The 14,017-nt window shown below is 38.9% G+C and overlaps 1 protein-coding gene across 3 annotated transcripts in view; it reads left to right on the forward strand.

Annotated features, from left to right (window-relative positions):
• RALB (RAS like proto-oncogene B) overlaps positions 1-11,485 on the forward strand; it is a 79,695-nt gene extending 68,210 nt beyond the window's left edge. For 2 of the 3 annotated variants that reach the window (XM_077830512.1, XM_077830511.1), the window contains exons 4-5: positions 1,978-2,155; positions 5,596-11,485. In XM_077830512.1, the coding sequence (XP_077686638.1) occupies positions 1,978-2,155; positions 5,596-5,715 (298 nt within the window). In that variant the 3' untranslated portion in view covers positions 5,716-11,485. Of the gene's footprint in view, positions 1-1,977; positions 2,156-5,347; positions 5,372-5,595 lie in introns of all 3 variants that reach the window. The other variant, XM_077830513.1, reaches the window with a different exon arrangement.
• Positions 11,486-14,017: the final 2,532 nt, after the last annotated feature.

The following is a 14,017-nucleotide window of genomic DNA, read 5'->3' on the forward strand; positions in this document are numbered from 1 at the left end:
CATGAGATACGCCTTCCCTCCAATCCCACTATTACCCTAGATTCTATAGAAGATTTGTCAAAACAAAACTCAAGTCATTCTCATCTGACTCAATTAGCCCAGACAATTCTGGTTTCTGGACCCTCCTACAAATTTCAACCCAGCAGCCTGTCAGCATTCAGTCCTTCCCAGAACTGCTAATTTAGGAGGCTGGCAGGATCACACATCCCAACCTGGACTCGCTTCACCTCATGCCTGGGTATTTGGATGGGTGTCAGACCTAGAGCGTTCATGTTCAGAGGCCATTCAAACTATTCTTAATCACAGCAGGAAAGATTCTATCAGAAAATGTTAACTAGTCAAATGGAGGCATTTCTCTGCCTGGGCGCCTCATTTATCAGGACTAGCAGGTATTCCTGCTACCTTAGACTTACCTCCTGACTCTCAAGACATCAAATCTTTCTAGTAGCTCTCTGTAGGGCCACCTAGCAGCAATCAGTGTGTTCCACCTTCTGGTAGATGGCTATTCTGTTGTTCACCCAGTAACAACCAGTTTTGTAAGTGGTCTGACTAGGACCTTCCCACTAGTAGCAAAGTAAACACCACAGTGAGACCTTAATCCTCGTATTTTCAATATTATGGGGCCACCTTTTGAACCATTCGCCATGTGCTCAATGTCTCATTTGTCCATGAAGGCCATCTTCCTGGTTGCCGTTACGTTGGCCAGGAAGGTGGGTGAAGGAAAAGCCTTTGTGGCAGACTCACCATATGCTACATTTCATAAAGAGAAGGTATCCCTTCACTCGACCCAAAGTTCATCGCAGAGGTATCTTCCACGTTCTACATAAGCCAATCAATTCACTTACTGTGCACTTATTCACTCCAGGTTCTTTCCGGAGTCTCCTGCCCCCAGCAAGAAGAGGAAACTACACTCTGTTGACGTCTGAAGGTAGAATGGCAATGCTCATCTAAGAATGAAACCATTTAGAAAATCACCCAGACTATTTGTCGCTATAGTGGAGCAAGCAAGGGGACAAGCAATATGTGCTCAGCCTCTCTAAGTGGATGCTTGGCTATATACTCCTTTGCTATCCGTTAGTGTATTTCCCTCCCCCGGATGGGGTGAGGGCCCATTCTGCTAGAGCACTGGCAACCTCAGTAGCATCTCTTCAGGAAGTGCCTATGCTGGACACTTTGTAAGATGGCAACCTGGAGCACTATCTGTATTTTCATGAAGCGCTATGCTTCAGTCCAAGTCTCTTCTGTCAACACAGCCTTTGGAATTGCAGTGTTCGAGATCTATACCACCTGCATCCTCAAATCCCCCCCCCCCGCCACCACCACCCCCATTTGATCACTGCTTGACATTCACCCATATGTGGAATGCACACAGGGACTAGAACTCAAAGTAGTAATGGAAGTTACTTATCTGTAACAAGATTCTTTGAGATGTGTTGTCCCTATCTGAATTCTGCTACCCGACCACCTTCCCCTCTGGTTTGCCTCATGACTGGATTTGTGGTAGAGAAGGAAGTAGAGATGCGGTCAATCTGCATCTCCCCTTACACCCTTGGTACTGAGCAGAAGACAATCCAGGGCACAGGCACGGACAAACAGACAATACTTGCAAGAATTTCCAGTCTCAGTCATGGAGTGCACATGCATATCCCGCATATGGAATACACATTGGGATCACATATCTGAAAGAAATTCCAGTTACAAGTAACCTACCTCCATTTCCTGTAACTTACAATTTGGGTTCCTATCTTCATTGGGCAGTACCAGCTCTGAGCTTGCAATGTTACCACTCTAAATTTGGAATCCTTTACCCATTAGTGATGGCATGAGGCCATCCTGAAATGGCTTTTTCGAAGTACAATATGATACTCCTTGGCACAGTGTGAAGGCTGCTTGCTTATTCCTGGTGTCAAGTGCTTTATTTTTGATGCTCTCAGGAAGCTAACTCAGCTGTTCTGTTTTTAATATCTGATGAATTAGGGAACAGATCCTGCGTGTGAAGGCTGAAGAGGACAAAATCCCATTGCTTGTGGTGGGAAATAAATCTGACCTGGAAGAGCGGAGGCAGGTGCCTGTGGAGGAGGCCAGAAGTAAAGCAGAGGAGTGGGGTGTGCAGTATGTAGAAACTTCTGCCAAAACTAGAGCAAATGTAGATAAGGTAAGGCAACTAGCTTACATTTTTACAGTAGTAGAATCGCAGTCCTTCAGTACTGAGAATGACTGACTAATTCTTACTACTTTCTGGGACAGGCACAGTTCATGGTTGGGTTTTTGTTCCTCTTACCATAGTCTACACTTGTAATGTTTGAATGTTTCAGTTAATGAATACCTTGCAAATTAAAGCAAACATTTGGTTTTTGTTGCTGTCTATGTAACATGTCAAGAAAATCCCATTAACTTACTTTATATAGATACAAGTTTGGTGAGCCCTTATACAATGGCAAATTTTCAGATGATGGTTTGAAGTATAGTAGATTTATTAGCTCTGAGAATTCACTGAAGTGCAGGGTTTCATTTAAATTATAGCTTGAAATGCTTAGTAATGATGTATACTAACTGTAGTTCAGCCCATCATAAAACAATTAAAATGAGGATAATTTCAGCACTTCTGAAGTTTGGTTCTTCCCTCTTTTGTCTCCTCAACTCACATGTGGTGCAGCTGATATTTTGTTAAATATCTGCCAGAACACTTTCAAACTCTCAGTTCTTTACTTTCTGATCACTGAGACTATCTGCAGTTTCTGAAAAATATACATTTTTTTTACTGCATACCTATCTTGTAACGTGATTCCCCATGCCCTCCATACCTGCCTTTCCTAAGACTCTGTATTCTCCAGCTTGATGTCACTTGTCGCGTTTTTGGATTGAAATTGCTTTTCAGTTTCTGAACAGATGGATTCTCATAACCCTTCTAGCAAGTGGACGTACATATGTGCTTCCTGAAGTGTCTTAGATATCAGGGTTCTCTTCCTTTTTCTGTGGAGAATATGAAAATACACCCTCTTACACATCCACAGAAGATGACTTGGGGTGAACGTTTTGAAGCTTCACTATATCTGAGGGCTAGTTTTGACTTTTATGCTCAGTAAAGTGTTTCCTGTTCAGTCTGTTAGAAAGTCCAGATAAATCATGAGGCATATTCACTGTGGCAATGTCTGTACTGCAGCTTTTTAGACTAAATTAACATTCCCATCCAAATACATATACACTCACTAGGAAATGTCAGGTTTCTTGATGAGCAAGCTAAAATAATCCATATCTTCCTACTTTGGTTTGACAGTGGTCTAGTTATCAAGGCAGCAGCACAATTAGAGCATGGGAAAGCAAGCCAAGAGATCTGGATTCTAAGATCAGCTCTGACTTGCAGCATGACCTGTGTGTCTCAGTTTTCTAATCTGTAAAATGAGAGAGTTAATATCGCAGATTTTAAGTGGTTTGGGTCAGAGACTCATCTGTTTGGAAAGTGCCTAGCACACTGCACTTGCCTTGTAAATTCACCCTGGATCTTGATTTTTAAGTCTTAACTTTCGGCATTTGTATAGCCTGAAAATAGGCATGTATTGGCCATATTACTTGTTACTACACTCTATTGTTACTATACTCTCTCTACATGGAAACTGATGTCTGTGCAGACAACCCAAATCCATTCAAATTAGGGGCACTCCTGCAGCGGCAGTGGCTTAAATTTAAACAGTTTTATATTTGCCACATAAAGAACATCTTCGAAATGTGTCAGCGGCAACACATGTGCAAGTTAGGAATCAGTAGGTCTTATTTTACATCTCCTTGTCTGAAGCAGTGTGAAGCATTTTCTTCTTTTTTTAAGGGATGACCTTATACTTGTGCTTTCCAAATGCAGTATCTGAAGGCCTTGTTTTTGCTGTGTCTCAATTACTTTGTTCCTTGTCTATTAAATCCAATAAAATATCTGCTTCTTGGGGAACTACAAGAGCTAGCTGTCACACAAATCTTAACTCTGAAGGATTAAAAGGATTATTCCAATAGACTTCTATAATCCTGAGAATTCCATTTTCCTAGCTATAAACTATAGACTAGTCATAGACCAGGTTTTAACAGTTCAGCTGGTATTTTTATTGTCCATCTAAACATTGAAATTGAGTAAAATTAAACTTTATTAAAAATCATATTCTTGTGTCTAGAATTTTTAGTACACAGTGTAGGGGGAAAAAACAAGTTTGACCCTGGCAGTCTTTTAAAATGTTGTTGTTTTTTTCCCTTCTGTGTTCTGATTTTTAGTTGAGGAAAGAGGTTTTTTTCCAGATACCATATGGGCTTAGGGCAGTAGTTCCCAAACTTTAACAACCTGTGAACACCTTTCACTAAAATGTCAAGTCTCATGAACCCCCTCCTAAAAATGAATATTTCCAGGGATTTTCTCCTTTACCTGAGTATAAATTATAAAAGCAGTGATCTGGGGAATATAAAATTTGTTTTTATGACATACTTATTACACACTATTATTAATTATTATTTATCATTACAGTATTTTTATTACATTATGAAAACGGCAACACTTTTCCAAGATCTCACTTTCGTAGCTTGTATCACTTTGAATAAGCCTGTTATAAGACAAGGCTTCTATGTTTCATCAAGGAGTATCAGATGTGGAACAGCATGAAGGCATTTAAGAAGCCAACTCAAAGAGTTCCTCCTACACAAGCATTCAGGTCTTGAGCAGTCCAGGCAAACAACGCGCGTTACAACAGAACTTAAACTTGTTTTTCATAATAACTTTAAAAACAATACTAGCTGCCTATTTAATTGTAAAAACAGCAAAAAATATCCACCTCCCTTTCCATTTCTTATAAGGAGTTTTGAAGTTTAAATCTCCTCAGTGTGATAGATATGCTTGCTTTGATCTGCTTAGCTCTTGGAAGTCCAGGGGCTCCGGGCTTCTGGTCCCTTGCTGCCCCGTGTCCCTAGGGACAGCTCTGTCCACCATTAGGGAATTTTTTCCCGAGAACCCCCTGTAACATTTCACAAACCCCAGTTTGGGAACCACTGGTTTAGGGGTTGGGAGAAGTGGATTCTACTTGACCATGTGACCTTTGCTTGTTCACTTAAATTCTCTGCACCTAAGTTCTTCCCTCCATAAAATAAGGTTAATATTTCCTGGTGATGTTGTATTAATTCATTAATGTGTTGAAGGAGCTATACCAAGGCTTTTATTGTCTCCTGGTTTCATTTTTCATGAGTTAATTGTAAACATTCTCCTATGATTAGTATAAATCTCATAGATCCCTATAAAAACTGTGCATGCCACTGCATATTGCTTTGCTACAATTAATAGTGAAACTCATTAAAAAAGGCTTTTATCATTTTGAAACAGGCTGCCGAATGACTTAGTAGCTAGGTAAGTCCTTCTCCCTTCCCCTGATTCATGTACTGCATAAACACAGGTGGTGAATTTGTAGCATTGGGATCTATGTTTAGACTACTCATTTTTTATTTTATTAGGTGCTTTGTTCTTGTGTTACATTTTTGTTTGCCAAATACTCTAGTTTATGCATCAATATACCAATTTATTTTCTGCTGGCTGAACTGTTGTTTTAATCTCCCATATGTTTAACTTTCCAGGTATTCTTTGATCTAATGAGGGAAATCAGAGCAAAGAAAATGTCAGAAAACAAAGACAAGAACGGGAAGAAAAGTGGCAAGAGCAAGAAAAGTTTTAAAGAAAGATGTTGTTTACTGTGATCCTTAGGACCTATAAATATCTACAGATGGAACGAATAAGATTTACTACTAAGGATATAGGGCTGGATTCATGAAAGGAAGTTTGTATTGACTCCCTATGCTATTTTTATTCACTTACCGCCTTTTTAAAATGAAAAAAATTAATTTGTGAACCATTAGTCAACAGAAATTTAAGCCCATGTACACTGAAATGGGCTCACCTTGCCAGCAACTTTCAAAGCTAGAATTTTACCAGCAAATATGGTTCTTTGGGCATTTTATTTCTGTCTGATTGCAGGAAATAATTCCATGTCATGTCAAGTAGCTTCTTGATGTCTTTTCAGATCTGATCTCCCCCTCCCCCAACCTGTATTAGCCTCACCAAACATCTCTGGCTGTCTTTTTAAGTTCAGCCACATTTTTCAGTGTCTGTGCACTCGCTGACTTTGTCATTTTTGTATTAGTAATAATTATAGACAAACCAATACCTGGCAAGACTTTGAGGTTCTCACAGTCTTTAAGTGGCTGTTGATATTTTCTCAGACTATCAGAAGTCTACTTGAATACCAACATTTGAAGATTTGGGAGTTGTCATTCAAAAGCAAATTAGCTATGTCTGTTTGATTGAGTCAATGCAGCATTCATGAATCGAGCCTACTGACTGAAATCAGACTTTGTTTGGTAATGCAACATTTAGTATTTAAATACTGGTTAGTTGTCTTCCCAATTGGCTCGTTTCCTCTCATGTTTTTGTTTTTTTTTTAAACAGAACAAAACAAAAAGCAATTATTTGTTGGGTGGGTAAGTGACCTAAAACAATAGTGTTTATTTTTTTTAGAAAGGAAACAAATTGGCACTGATTTAAAAAAAACAAACCCCAAAATTTGTAGCATTCTGTATTGAGGCTAGACTCATACAGTTGCTTCTATTTCATCTGCTCTTTACTCCCCTTTTCCTCAAAATCATTATCTTAACTGTTTAAAGTGCAGATTGTCTATTTTGTTACATTGTCATACATGTATTCATGTCATGGAGATGTGAAAACTACTGCATCTCTGCTTTCTGTTTTGTTTAAGAGAAACTTTTTTTTTCTTTTTGGGAAAGGACATAGGCCACCGATCACAAAACTATGCAAGTGGAACCAGTGTGAGGCTTTTGTGCTACCTCGCAATTTGACACAGTTACTTGGCTAGTAAGTAAGTTGCTAAATGTCAGAAACAAAGCTGAAATGAAGTTAGGCAACTGTCCTATATTATGTTACTTGCCGTTAATTTTTACTGTACTGTTCTTCTGCACATTTATCTAAAATATGAAGACATTTTTGCTGAGTTTCGCTGTCAAAGCTGCAGTTGTTGAAGTTAGTCCTAAATGATCAGCTACATTAGAATAGAAATAGGGGAAATATATGCGAAACATATTTAGCAGTTCTTGTCTCTGTGTCAGACGTATTTCACTTAAATACCTTTTGCAACTTAATGGTGTCAATCAAGTTCTGTTGCCAAAAATATGTATTTCCATCTTGTTGCTGTAGCAGAGATTGTCAACCTTTATAATTATCCTGCTTCTGGAATACATTTTGTACAGTTTCCCAATGAATCATAGAAAAACTCCTGTTTGAATTTTAAAAAAGTAGACAAATATATTATCTGAAAACTAATCATTTTTCAACTTGTCATCTGATTTGTGACTTCATATACAGCTACAATGAGAAAGGAATAAGATGTGGAAAGGAGCAGTGTAGTGAAGGGTATCTAAGCACTAAACAAACTAGTATCGTTAGCTCAATCTTTAAATGAGTGGGAGAAGTGCAGAGGCAGGAAGGGCTTAATTCAAAATTTAATAAAGTATCTAGGCTTGGCAGAATTTGATTCTTTTTTTATAATTTTGACATATCGATTATTTTTAAGCATTTTTTATTATCTATTTTAAATGTTCACAGTTGCTGGAATTTATGGGGAGCGGGTCAGGCACTAATTATTTAGTGACACTGAGATTCAAAAAAGTTAGTTTTTTAACCAGACACAAATTGTCAACATCACATGTTAAAATTTACAAAATAAATATCTTTATGTCACATTCTGATAAGTTCTCAAGCAGCATTTTTCTTTGTCTGCCTCTCTGTAAATTTTGATGATCATCAATGGAAATATTTTTTCATTTGTTTGTGCTTGTGTCGTGACATCAACACTTACCAATAAAAATCTAATTCTTCCAAGCCTGAACATAGCTAACATCTAGGATTACTGAAACCTATTCTTATTATCAGATGTGCTAGATTGCTGCTCTTGTGCATTCCACTTGGAGATTTGAAAAGGAAAATAAATATGCAGTGGAAAATAAATATGCACCCTTATGAGACTGAGATCTTGTATGGAGTTCTGCGTTTCCTTTCCCATTAATTCATTGTCGTCCACATCTTGATTTTACTATTTGTCAAGCGACATATCGGCATGGGAGAATCATGTATTAAATCAAGAGTGCTGTAATCTGTTTTATTGTCAGGTTAAATTCCTGTATAGTTCTAGGCAGGCCATTTTTTCTACCCATAAAAGTTTGAAAATGTTAGCCTTTAGAACTGGACAATAAGGGTCAGAATGGCACTACAAAGCTAGCTTGATTATAGAGCATAGAAACATGAAAATGTAGGAGCCATTTGGCTCTTAAAATATCTGTAAACAAGGTTATTATTTTTTTATCTAAACCCTGTGCAAGAGCACTGGGTGTAGTTAGATGTTATATAACTTAAAGGGATGCAATTGGGTGAGATGTTATAACACGTTTCTTTACAGTGTCACTCATAGTGTGTTAAATGCTTAAACTTTTCATTTTTAATAGTCTGACTTTTTCATTGACTGTCCACTCTTTGCATTTCTTGATCTGAAAAATGAATATAGTCTAGTCAGTTTTACTTCTGTTTATAGTCTCTCTATACAAGTCCCTTTCAAATTCTCCTGGGTAAGCACAATGCTTCAGTGTTTGTACTGAAAATATAGCATGTAAATCTTCATTCTTGGAAGAAACTGTTCTCACTGGAGTTTTAGAAAGATTGATGGGAACACAGGTATTGGTAAGTTGTTTAAGTAACGTATGTATTTTTGGTCCAAATCTCTCTTCCTAACCTCACTTTAAAATCTTACATTCTTACAAGTCTAAGTGCAGCTATCATGCTGACCTCTGGTATTCTTTAATAGCATTGAGAGGAGAAACAAGCACATAAAATATGCCTAACAAGGTTTACTGGAGTGTAAGATTTAATTAGAAAGTGATTCAAGTTGCTCACAAATCAGAGTGCACTCGGCAAGGGTCTCAAACAGGCAGCTCACTTAGAACTGATGTAGAAGCGAGTATGTATGTTGAGCTAATACCCAAAGATCCCATTAATCTTTTTAGAAATTTTGCAGTATTTGATAAGAGAGACTTTTAAAAACAAAATGGATGAGTTGTTCTTGCACGAGGCATACCAGTGTGTTGTAATCCCCCATCAGACTTACTGGAGAGAGAGTAGCACTTATTCTTAACGTAGAATGAGGACGGTGACTCTCAACAGTAGTAAGAAATGATTTTGTCCTTTTGAGTTAAACTTGCTTCTGAGGAGGATGCTTAGCAGGTTTATGTTCTTTACTCATTAACACTTTTTTCTAAACATCACAGCATTTGCATCAGTGGAGCAGAAGGCTTAAGAGCACATTCTGTTAGAGCTTTCAGTGTGTTCTCTCTTTTCCAAAACCAAAAAGTCACTTAAGAACTTGATACGGCAGCTTTTCAGTTTTAGCTTTCAGTTATGACAAATGCAGAAAAGAAAACTTTCGTGGAAGTCTCTTAGTTCAGTGGCTGTGAACAAGGTAGCTACCTTGATTCAAACAAAATTACATAAGTGAGCAACATTTCTCTTTGGAAATACTTGTGTGAAGAACTACTGGTCTGATTTTAATATACCAGGCAATAAAGTGTACCCCTGGCCTGGAAGTTGCATGGAGGTGATGCATTCAACCCCTTGTCTTGGGACGTGCCTTACACTTCAGCTGTTCTCTGCCTTCCCAAGCAGAGGGAGTTACCAGAGTGGCCACAAGTGATTTCCAGTTCTGCTTGGCTGGAGGTACATTAGCTCTACAGAGGATTGTTAAGACTTCAGTAGTAATTAAGGTGTGGAGGAAAGAAATATGGCTTCTTGTCATGGGGCTTTAAGAAGGGGCTGAAGGCAACTTTAATTTCTGAACTGTTCCAAGTTTAGATGAGCAATCATAATTCAAGTGTGGAAAGTGAAGAGAACTTGGTAGGCTAGCAAACAATTATATCCTCCTACCCATGTGAATTAAAGCAATTGAAGGTTATACACCTGCAGGTTTTGAAGGTCAGGTTAAAGCAGGGTTGGGATCACAGGAAAAAACTCTCCCATCAGATTAGAATGGCAGAGCTTTCCAATGATTATCTGCACTCCTTAAAATATGGATGCATAGAACAAGTATTTGTGAAATCGATGGGAGCCTGATAGTCATGTAGGAGAAGAATGCCAGAAGAACTTGAATATATTACTATTGCAAAATGTGATTTTAAATATTAAAATTGGGGGGTAACTGGATGGCATGGGAATGGGGATACACAATCTTTCCTTTGCTGATGGTCCCAATATAGTCCACTTCAGTAGAGAGTGTGGTTACACTCTGAAGGCTGTCTACCACGTCAGAGGTTTCATTTCTAGTCTGTGTAGACAGTTATCCACAGGGCAACCTACCAGCACCCTTGGATCCTGTCTCTGAAAGGTGCCAAGGATTAAATGTGTATGGAAACTGACCTGACCTCTCATCCTTGGAGGGGATCTCTCCAGGTCAGGTTGATACATTGATAAAACAAAGTGGAGAGAAGCTTTCACTGTTGCTATCCATTACATACTTGTTCTGTGGATGAATATATATTGGATATGTTAATCTAACATCTGAGAGCACCCTGGACAAATTCACATGAGGTTTGTTTGAGTCCGTGGGAAGAAGCACACCTACATATTTACTGGGCATTATATGTTGATATGACTTCAATGGCAGTCAATAAAAGTTCCCTTCTACCCTGTAAAGTTGTTTGCTATGCATTTTAGAATAGAATCAAATTAAAATAACCTTGGGTATTAAAATTGCAAAGCATGAATCTTCTTTCACATGTAATAGAGGGTAATTCCTTGTCATACCAAACTACACAACACACCATCATGTTAAATCCATTTTAAAAAGAAAGTTAAACAAAATTATGAGTTAGTGGTTTTGAGAAGAGCCAACAGAATTATTTTACAATGCCTAACTTCCTCCTACCCCCCATGAATGGCTATCCAACACATTAAAGTGGTGAGGAAAGTGGTTTTATAATAGCAATTGACATATGGGACTTGATTCTGTTACATAGTTTGTCTGGGCTTTTAAATCAAGGTTCAGGCCTATGGTTCATTCTAATAGCACTTCCACTGTAATCTTCAGACTGCACAGGAATAGCAGGAGTTAATTTTGGGATGAAAAAGGAAAGTGAATGTCCCTTTCAGTGGAGCCCCAAGAACTATGTTTACCATAATGAAGTGATACTAATGACAGGAAGGATTAAAAAGAAATTGCCTTTTTAAAGTATGTATGTTGTGCTACACAGTGTAAGTTCTACTTTTCTTCTGTAGATCAAGAAAAGCTTTGCTCTCAAATGTTGCACAAACATTTCTTGTTCATAAAAATGTATTTTAGCCATTTTGTATTCATTATCCTGCTAATCCAACTGATTTGTATTACTGTTAATAAAAAAGAGAGAAATAGGTACAATACTCTGTATTTTGTGCTTGTTTTGATGGTTATTTGTATTAGTATACTGCCTTCACTCATCCTTATTGGACCATAAGGTCACAGAACTATGTAACTGTGTTTACAGTTATCTTGGCAAACACTTATCCCACAATTATCAATCTGGTTAGCTTGCCCTAGGCTAGAGTCTTTCAAGACCATTTTTTCCCATAGTAACCTGGCTAAAAGCAACTGTTGATTAAGTAACTAGTGGCACAATAGGAACTTGTGGATGCATTCCTCTCTGGTCTTCCAAGAATCCTCTTGAGCCTATCCTAAAGTACAGGGCCTCAAAAACTGTGGGTGCCATTTGTTGACCGAAGGGCTGTAGTGTGGGTCTTTGGCCAAAGTACTGCAAAGACCAGCTGAACGGTTTAAAAAGCTATTGATGAAGACAACATAGGGCATGGGTTGGAGAGTCAGGAGGGGATGAGGTTTCATTCCAAACTCTGCCCCTTGCAGAGAAATTTAAGTTAATCTCCTGTTTGGGCTTTTGTTAATGCTGGGGATGAGGACTTCCTAGATACCAGAGCAGGCACTGGAGGGGGTCCCGATGGTGGGACTGGGTAGCAGATTCCCTGAGGAGCAGCAGGGCAGCACACTAACCACAGAGGTTACCACAGTTGTGACACTGCAGTAGTGGCCATAAAGCAGCTCTCCTTTCCTCATGGGTTGGATTCCAGTCCCTGTGGATTTCACTAGCACACAGCCTATTTATCTGAGCTTTGCTCAGAGTCTTGTCTGGTCTGCAAAGTGGCTTTTTCCTAGTGGATTAAACAAATGTCATCCTTAATTGAAGAAAAACGTCTGTTGACCTAGCAGTATAGATGTGACAATCGGAAGATGAGAGGCCTTCAGGAGGGAGTGAGAGGGGAACCTGGTATTAGCATTGCAATGGTGTCCAGAGCCTCAGCCAGGACCAAGGCCCTGTTGCCCTAGGTACTGTCCAGACACGTGGTGTAATTCTAGAGTTTACAAGCCAAGACGAGATGCGACTGTGTCCAATTTTGGATTCACGTTAGGAAAGATGTGGACAGGGTTGAACAGTCCGGAGGACAACAGCAAAAATGATAAAAAAGGTTTAGAAAACCTGACAGATGATGGAAGGTTAAAAGAAACGGGACACGTTCAGTCTTGATAAAAGAAGACTGAGGACCTGACAAGTCTTCAGATATGCTAAGGGCTGTTATAAAGAGGATGGTGATCAGTTGTTCTGTGTGTCCACTGAAGGTAGGACAAAAAGTAATATGCTGAGTCTGCAGCAAGGGAGACTCTTGGGTTAGATGTTAAGACAAACTTTGTAACTGTAAGGACAGTTAAGCTCTGGAATAGGATTCCAAGGGAGGTTGTGGAATCCCTGTCATTGAAAGTTTTTAAGAATAGGTTGGACAGACATCTGTCAGGGATGCTCTAGGTTTTCTTGGTCCTGCCACTGCACAGGGGGCTGAACTTGATGACTTCTCAAGGTCCCTTCCAGCCTTACATTTCTGACTGAGTGTCAAACAATTGGAGGAAACGAGGGAGGATGGACAGTGGGAACAGAAACACCCAGCTACATAGACCAGCTGTGTATACAGTATGTGGGTTTGAGTCATTTAAAGTTCTAATCTGTACACAAAGTAGATAGCAGAAATCTCTACTATACATCTACCTCCCTTCACATTTAGGAATGTCTTCTGTAAACTAGGCACAACAGAGCAAAACCTTATGAACACTTCATATGCCCTGTTGTATCTTCCACTTATCCTGGCCCCAGCCTTCCTATTTGTACTGTATTCTGTCCCAACTTTAACATTGTATTCTGTTGTGTGATTATTTTTCCTGCATGCAAAGTGCTGTTTATTTCTGTGGTACGGTAGGAAACACTCTAGTCTACACTCTAGTCTACAGTTCCTGAAAAAAGCTGGCTCCACCTTGTGGCCTCAAAGGAGAACTTGGATGTGTAAATACCATGGAGAGAGACTATTTGAAATTGCTCTTGTGAGCATAACAGGTGTGTATATAATCTGTTACCTGAATCATCCATAAAGAGCCATACAAATGGGATTCTTTTTATTCTGGTTGTTCTGCACTATGGTGACTCTTATGCAGTAAAAGTCCTTGTTCCAATTTAAAAGTTTCCTTTTTCATACAAACACTAAACTGAATTCCTGCTGAAGTATTTCAGTGTGCAACAGAATCTCCATATTCTTATGAGGATAGTGGCTTTAGTAAGATTTCTATGGCATTAAACTAGTTTGTATGGCAAAGTGGAAACTGGTGCTGCTTACTGAGCACCGATGGATTTGCATGTCTGTGAAGAGGGAAGTATGTTCAATAGGACTCTGCAATATTTCACAAACATTTGTTTCTAGGGGTAATTCAAGGTGCTGATTTTAATTCACCATATAAAAACCTAAGTGGTGGGGATGATGGTATCTTCCGTTTAAGAACTATCAGGTACCATTCTTGTAGCAAAGAGAAGCAAGGAAATGGCAGCTAATGGCCCTGAGATTTTTAACTCTAGAGGACTGGAG

Source organism: Eretmochelys imbricata, chromosome 11 (genome assembly GCF_965152235.1).
Source record: "Eretmochelys imbricata isolate rEreImb1 chromosome 11, rEreImb1.hap1, whole genome shotgun sequence".
NCBI classification, from domain to species: domain Eukaryota; kingdom Metazoa; phylum Chordata; order Testudines; family Cheloniidae; genus Eretmochelys; species Eretmochelys imbricata.